Source organism: Meriones unguiculatus, chromosome 19, assembly GCF_030254825.1.
Source record: "Meriones unguiculatus strain TT.TT164.6M chromosome 19, Bangor_MerUng_6.1, whole genome shotgun sequence".
Classification (NCBI taxonomy): Eukaryota; Metazoa; Chordata; class Mammalia; order Rodentia; family Muridae; genus Meriones; species Meriones unguiculatus.
Genome location: NC_083366.1, coordinates 38714814 through 38722406, shown reverse-complemented (window position 1 = coordinate 38722406; position 7593 = coordinate 38714814). Strand labels below are relative to the sequence as shown.

Below are 7593 nucleotides of genomic sequence, written 5' to 3'. Positions count from 1 at the left end.
GCTATCCTTGAGACACTTATTTCCAATAAGATATTTCAGAAATCTTTCCTGAGTAGGTGTACAGGAATCTGTCCTTCACAATTTATGACACTTATTTTCTACTCTTTAATTCTAAAACATGCTGGGCATCGACTCCACTGCCCTTCTCTTTAAGTAACTACAGTAGTTTCACATCCCAGGCTGGGTTGTAAATGTTCTAGAAATCTGGACTTAGTCTTCCTTCAAAGCCCCATACAATGGACAGTACACAATGAGTGCTCATCAAATATTTATGGTCTTCTTATAGCACCAACTGAAGTTTTGCCATAAAGCATTACAAACACATTATTTCTCATCAGCCTACACTGTGAGATGCCTTCCCTATAGTCACCACAGAGATTCTTGCTCCTTTGTGAGTAGTCTGATGACGAATAAGAGCTGAGTTCTGTCTGAACAATTCCCCACACTCATTACACTTATAGGGCCCACTTCTACTATGAATTCTCTGGTGCTTGCTAAGATCTGGCTGCTGTCTGAAGGTCTTGCCACACTCATCACATTGGTGGGGCCTCTCCCCAGTGTGGATTCCCTGATGTTCCGTGAGAACTGACCGCTGGGTAAAGGCCTTCCCACACTCGGCAGATGTATAGGGTCTCTCTCCAGTATGAGTTTGCTCATGCTCTGTAAGACTCGTCTTTTGAACAAAGACTTCTCCACACACATGGCACTTGTATGGCTTTTCCCTGGCGTGGTGCCCCTGGTGCTGAGCAGGCCCACTTTGAGCGAAGGATTTCTCCTTGTGGTGTGTTTCCTGATGGGCAACGAGGGATGAGTTATAAACAAAAGCTTTCCCGCACTGTCTGCATTCGTAGGGTTTGGCACCAGTGTGAACTCCTTGGTGCTGAGTAAGTGTGGAGCGGCGATTAAAGCTTTTATTACACTTAAGACACTGGTAAGGTCTGTTTCTTCTGTGGCTCTTGAGATGGTGAAAGAGGCCTGCCTTCTGGCAAAAGGCTTTGCCACATTCATTACAGCGGTAGTGCTTTTCTCCCGAGTGAAGTCTCTGATGTTGATTAAGGGCTGACCACTGGCCAAAGGCCCTGCCGCATTCATTACACTTATATGGTTTCTCTCCGGTGTGGACCACCTTGTGTCGAATGAGAACAGTCCTCCATCGGAAAGTTTTCCCACATTCCTCACATTTGTAGGGCCTGTCTCCAGTGTGAATCCGCTTATGTTCTAGGAGGCGTGAGTGCTGGCGAAAAGTCTTTCCACACTCATCACATCCATGCAACTTTCGCCCTGGGCAGATGTTTTGGTGCTCAGTGTGGCTGGAGTTGTCACCCAAATTTACCGCATTTTCATTCCGCAGAGGCTGGCTGTCCTCACTGGAAGCACCAGAAGGCTCTTTTCCAGGGTCCTGAGTTTCCTCACACTGCAGTGCATCCTTTGCTAATTTGCCAGCAGTCACCTGTTCTGCTTCCACTCCTTCACAAAGGTCTTGCTGTGGAGTTACAGTCCCAGACTCATTTGCAGTCTCCACACGTGAACCTACAAAAGGGAGCCTGCAGGTCACCGACTCTCCAGTGGCAGCAAATGACAGCTCATGAAATGAGCAACACAAAATTATTCAAGTGAAAGTCAGAGTCTCTACTACAAACTGTAGAACCGAATTAGAATTCAACAGGAGACAAGTGTATAAAACACCCCAAAATGAGCATGAAAATAACAACTCAACGGAAAACGAGGCAAAGGGAAACTCTACTATTTCCAAGAAAGGAGACACATAATCCTCACCACAGGGAGACACTACTCCATTATCAGGCAAAAATGAGTTAAACAGCACAGGTATAATTTTTAAATTTTTTGGTATTATTTTATGTGTGAGTGAGCACATACCTAAAGCACATGTTTGAAAGTCAGAAGACAACTTTTGCAAGCTGGTTCTCTCCTACTGTGGATTCTGCGGACAAACTCAGGTTGTCAGCTTTGCAAAGCAGGAACTTTAACCTGCTGAGCCATCTTGCCAGCACAAGGTATAATTTTTCACTCACTGAATTTACCTAATTAGTTTAGTGTAACACAAAACTCACAAAATGGGTATCACAAATTATTGGTGTGAATTTATCCAAATTGTTATGGAAAGCAACTTTGCAATAACTACTGAAATTATAACAGTATATAACTTTTGGTACAACAGAACTACAGATAATAATCTATGCTATGTTATTTATTGTAAAAAAGTATATCAAAGATAAATGTCATCAGTAGTGGCTGGCAAACCTGCTTTGTGCTTTCTCCATACTTTTTAATGCTAAGCAACTATTAAAAAATAAATAAAAACTGCAAGAGTCTACCATCTTAGCATAAAGGAGAAGAAAATGTTTACTATAAAGACTCTAGAAGGACACAAGGGGACAATTATTTTCAGAGTTGGGGGAGGAGACTAGATGATTTAAATGGCACAGAAAATTTTCACTGGATAATTTTATAAATCTTTTTAAAACCATAAGACAGTTGACCTATTAGAAAATCCAAAACTGGAGGACGCAGAGATGAGTCAGTTGGCGAGTCTCTGCCTATTCACCACCTTTAACATTTCTGCCATGTTCATTTTACTGTTCCTTCACTGACAAGAAAATTCTTTCTCTCTTAGACTATTAGGTAGCTGCAGACACCATGGATCAAAAACTTATTTACTAAAAGAACTAAGGATATAGTCCAAGTGGAAGACAGAAATATTGTTTAGCAGACCAAAGTCTAGAAATAGCACATAGGTCAGAATAGAGAATTATAGCTACCAGAAGAATGAAATTAAGTAAACCTAAACAACATAAAGCCAGAATTTAGAAACTACTGATTTTATAAGAAGTAAAAGGGACTGTGGATGTACCTTAGAAAGATGCAGTGCTTATCTGGCATGCATGAGGTTCTGGGGGTGAAGGAAGAAAGAGAAGGAGGGAAAAATAACTACAGGGTGACAAACCATTACACATGGAAGTCTACACATGAGCATCAGATTTCTGGACAGACCCTCCTGAATTTAATGAAACAGCAGGAAGTACAAACGAGCCCTGAGGTCCTGTCTTAGCTCTGCCCTTTCCTTTCTTACCTTGTTCCTCTTGGAAGTCACTTTCTGCAGGTTCATACTTCAGCTTGGCTTTTGCAAACTGAAGGGATGCACTGGGCTCTTGCTCTGCTCCTAGAGGCTTCGTCTTCTGCAAGGCCACTTCCTGTTCTTCGGTTTGGACTGGGGCCTAAGGGAAATGAAAGATGCACTCTAGTAATAGCAAACAAGAGTATAGTGCTCATGGCGTTGGCACATGGCCTACTCAAGCCTGAAATGCCTTTTTTCAAAACAATCAGCCTGCCTCGATACCACTCATTTTTCAAGGTCATTTAAAAATGTTACCTTCTTCGGGAATCCTTGCTACAGCCAAAATTTTGTTGGTTTTCTGTCATTTTCTGTCTTTGTCTAGTGTTCAGAGAACAGAGGTGGGAAAGAGGTGAAAAGAAGGAAGAAAGGAGGAAAAAAGCATTCAGGAGGAAGAGGCTGGAGAATGGCTCAGTAGTTAAAAACACTTGCTGCTCTTCAGAGGACTGGGATGTGGGGTTCCCAGGATCTACCAGGGGTGACTTCCAACTGTCCATATCTCTGGTTAGCAGGTATAGCATCCTAAAATGATTCCCATTAATTCTACTTTTGACCAACAGGCACCTCCACCACCACTGTAGAATTTACCCAATATAGTGAGTGAGCAGAGTGACTATTTTAAAATTTTCTTTATATTTCTCTTCTGCTCAAAGCCAGGCACTGACTATCCATTTACCAAAATCTAAATTCTTTATAAGGGTCTGTAAATCCCTACATGATATAATTTCTTTAATCCTTTTCATCTTCTCAACAAATTAGTTCTATCCTAGATATACTAACAGCACTTAAAGCCTATGCAGTCAGCATTTCCTCTCCTTGAAAGCTCTGCGACCTGAGGTAAAACCATTTCCTTCACTACACTTTTTCTCTGTTGTTTTTTGTAGACTTATCAACATCTAACACCTTATATTTTTGTGGAATCTTCTTCCACAAAAGAGATAGAGATCTCTTCTCAGGAGACTAGACTCTACATAGCAATTTATAAATGGCATTTACTGCTGCATTCCAAGAGTCTCTGACGGCATGTGGACAAAACCAGCATTCTATAAAAACCTGCAGAAAGGCCACCTACAGTCTTTAGCACTGTCAGGGATGTCTTTACCAGCTAGTTCTCTTACATGTAGCCATGATTTCATGACCCTGTTTCTGTTTCAAACTTTTGGCCTCCTTCTCTCTCTCCCATCTATTTCGCACCCGAATATCAGATTATAATTCTTTTCTCTCACAGGTTCATACTCTTCATACTGAGATTTCATAATTTCAGCTCTTCTGATATGCTCTTGGTAAGTTCATTTGTTGCTGTCTGAGGCTGGCTTGTGTGCTGTTCGATGTGTAGAATCATCTCTGCCTTCCTCAGTTATAACAGTCAAATTTTCTAAGAATTTGCCATATGTCCTCAAAACTCCATTGATTGAAAACACCTTGTCATAGTTAAGACAAAAATAAAAAAGGTAACAAATGATTCTTCTGCCTCTTTTATATAACATTTACAGCTCACTTAGACTATCGAGAAAAGATTTAGAGCCTTTATACTAGAAGAAAACCTAAGCTGAGAGGTTTATAGTCAATGTCATGAACTCCGTATCTCAACTTTTCTACTGACACTTCAGCTTTCCAACATTAATGGGCTTTCCATCCCTCCAACCTATATTCCCTGCCCTAGCCCTCTTCCCTAAATTTCCATTCTCCTCCCACAGCTCATTCATTCAGGATAATGATTTTCATTTTTCCGTCTTTTTACTCTTTAGTGCAGAATCAAGGCAGTGGATACATGTTTTCCTGGGAATATGTAAGCATGCTTTTCACTGCAGATAGTGCATTGATAACGGACCAAATAAAGATCCTATCTAAATCTAGCTTGGCCAACCAATGAGTTTCTTGAACTTGCTTACAGCCCAGGTGAGGGGTTTCTAAAGACACAAGGGTGACAAGTCCCACCCTAGCGCTGGTGAAGAATCCATCAAATTTGCAACACTGGAGTCTTGCTGTCCACCAACAGCTGTGGGAAAAGAAATATTAACAGCTGGTATCCTCCACCAATGTTTCTACTAAGGAGTTTCTACCAGGGGAATCCAGGCCTGTCACCATGTACACAGCTATCATGGTACTGGGTGTGAAGCACAGGCCTGGCACATACTAAGCAAGTCCTCGAGCACTGAGTTATATCCCAGCTCTTATTATTTTTAAGACAGGGTCATACTATGTTGCCTAAATTGGTCTCAAACTCTCAATCCACCTGCTTCTATCACCTTCTGAGCACTAGCTGACAAGCATGTGCTCTTGGTCAGCTCAAATCCTTATTTCTTAATTACTAGTTTTCTATTACACAATACGTACCACTATGACAAGAGGCTGTTTTCCACCCTATTATCACCATCTCTCTAATACCTTGCCCTTCCAGCATCTTTTGATACCTTCTCTCTGTAGTGTGAGCCTTGTGTTTCTGAATTAAGAAGATATTTATCCAACAGAATTTTGTAGTTTAGCACAGAAATACACAATCCCTGTGCTGAAAAGGTATGAATAAGCTGAGAGCAGACGAGACTGGTGGTAAATAACTACAATCTCAGTCTTAAGGGTGTGAGATAGTAAGACTACAAGCTCAAGGCTAGGCTGGGTAACATACAAGTTCAACCCCCAACTCCCCACGAAAATAAAGTTCCTTTTGGATCTACTTAAGCGTCAATATGCTTTGTGAAATAATAGCTTACTTCACTATGGCCTACAAATTCAAAACTATTTTAGGGAACAGACACCCCATTGTTTTCTTACCCGGTATCCTAGTTCGACCAGCTCTCTCTCGAGATCCTCCAGGACAGTCACTACCTCCTCCACACTCTCAGGATTCTGCTCCTGCACCCAGGCCTGCAGCTCCCCTGGCAGGATGGTCAGGAACTGCTCCAGCACCAGCAGCTCCAGGATCTGCTCCTTGCTGTTCAAGTCTGGCCGCAGCCACTGACAGCAAAGTTCCCGAAGTCGGCTCAAAGCCTCCCGGGGTCCAGATGTTTCCCGGTAGCAAAACTGTCTGAAGTATTTTCGGAAGACCTCTCTGTTATACGTCTTCTTTTCTAGGCTCCAATCTTCTCTGGTGGTATACTTACATTTTTCCTTCATCTTTATCTCCAAAAGCCCATCCTGGTTCTTACAGATCTTGTTATCCGCAGTAGAAGCCATCATAGCTATATAAAAGATTTATCAGTGTCTCAAATAATAACTCCCTTGTAAATTTTCTTACCAAGCCGATCTAAGGGATAAGCCATCATTAACACAGACTACCATACGCAAATACTGAATATTCTAAGAATTTATGTGGGGTAGTTGAAAGCCTGCCCTCCAGTTAACTCACTGTATGTTTGTACAAGTACTTTCACAAAAACAGACAAAGGTGGAAAACATGCCCTGTTGTTTCAAGACTTCAGGAGGGAAGGCTTGGTAAGAAACTTAGCTCCACTTACGCCTAAAGTAAAACACAGTCAACTGAAATAAAACCTTTAGACGGCGTTGGACAAGAGCAAGAGCTGCCTACCACGCGCGAAGTTCAATACCAGTACCACAAAAATAACGGAGAGGACAGAAGAGCAGACAACTAGGGTACCCAGGACTTGCTGTTTTTGAAAATTTTCCTGCATAGCTGATGCCTGGTGTCATACAATCATTTACACAGTAGAGTCGCGCGAATTGGCTTTAGCTGGGAATTTATTTATAAAGGTGAAGGGTCGGAGAGGTTAGTCTGCCTCTCTCCTGCCCCTCCACATTCTGTGATTCTAAATCTAGTAACTTGTGCCGCGTGCCTAGGTCCCGGCCAGCTCTGCGCCCCAGGCGTACCCACGGGCGTCCACACCGCGGCCCGGGTGACCTTCCCCTCGGCCGCAGCCATCTTTCCGGGAGCCGACTCCGGGCAGCAGCCCACGCCCTCCCGCCGGCCGGGACGGGCAGCTCGCTCACCGCGGCGCTCCTGCGCGGGGAATGACACTCCAGCCCGCGCAGGAACCGGAAGCCAGCGCGGACCCCCACAGAGGCCGGAAGCGGTGGCGGCGGGTCGCCCGGCGCGCACGCCCGGAGCCGCGGAGTTCCACCGAGTGGATTGTCCTCGCGCCTGTGCGGGGAGGTCGGGGTGTTGTGTCTGAGCGTGCTGGGCGGGATCACTTCGCCCCATCCTTCCTGACTCCGCTCTGCTTCCCCACAGTCTCCTCAGACCCAGCCTGTGGGTTTTTGACGAGGTTGTCAGTGATTCTCCTCCAGTCCCTCTTTAAGTTGATAATGCGATCATAGATTTGAAAAGCCAGGACGGCCAATAGGAAATATATACCAAAAGGATAATTTAGTACATTAGCAGGGTATCAACAACACTGATATCAGCCTTCGTACATTCCTGTGTGAATGAAAAGACCACAGCTACAAAGACAGCAACAAAAACACTCAAAAGAGATGCGCCATTTTGCTTGGGAGAAACTTTAAAA

The 7593-nt window shown here is 43.5% G+C and overlaps 1 protein-coding gene across 2 annotated transcripts; it reads right to left on the bottom strand.

Moving 5' to 3' along the window:
• Positions 1 to 255: 255 nt before the first annotated feature.
• On the bottom strand, positions 256 to 7232 carry Zscan12 (zinc finger and SCAN domain containing 12). Of its 2 annotated transcripts, none has more exons than XM_060372859.1 (4): positions 6959 to 7232; positions 5906 to 6312; positions 3092 to 3236; positions 256 to 1530 (listed from the first exon to the last, which is right to left on the bottom strand). In XM_060372859.1, exons 1-4 carry the CDS (start codon positions 7008 to 7010, stop codon positions 335 to 337), a joined length of 1800 nt encoding a protein of 599 aa, XP_060228842.1. In that variant the 5' UTR covers positions 7011 to 7232; the 3' UTR covers positions 256 to 334. The 2 variants fall into 2 exon arrangements, with proteins under 2 accessions (XP_060228842.1, XP_021505476.1); XM_021649801.2 differs by having other exon boundaries at positions 7079 to 7232.
• Positions 7233 to 7593: the final 361 nt, after the last annotated feature.

Coding starts and splice junctions, on each gene's coding strand:
- Zscan12 (XM_060372859.1), bottom strand. CDS start 7,010: ATGGCTGCGGCCGAGGGGAAGGTCACCCGGGCCGCGGTGTGGACGCCC. Junction 6,313..6,958: donor CGCGGTGTGGACGCCCGTGG/GTACGCCTGGGG, acceptor TCTTTTATATAG/CTATGATGGCTTCTACTGCG. Junction 3,237..5,905: donor TGGTCGAACTAGGATACCGG/GTAAGAAAACAA, acceptor CATTTCCCTTAG/GCCCCAGTCCAAACCGAAGA.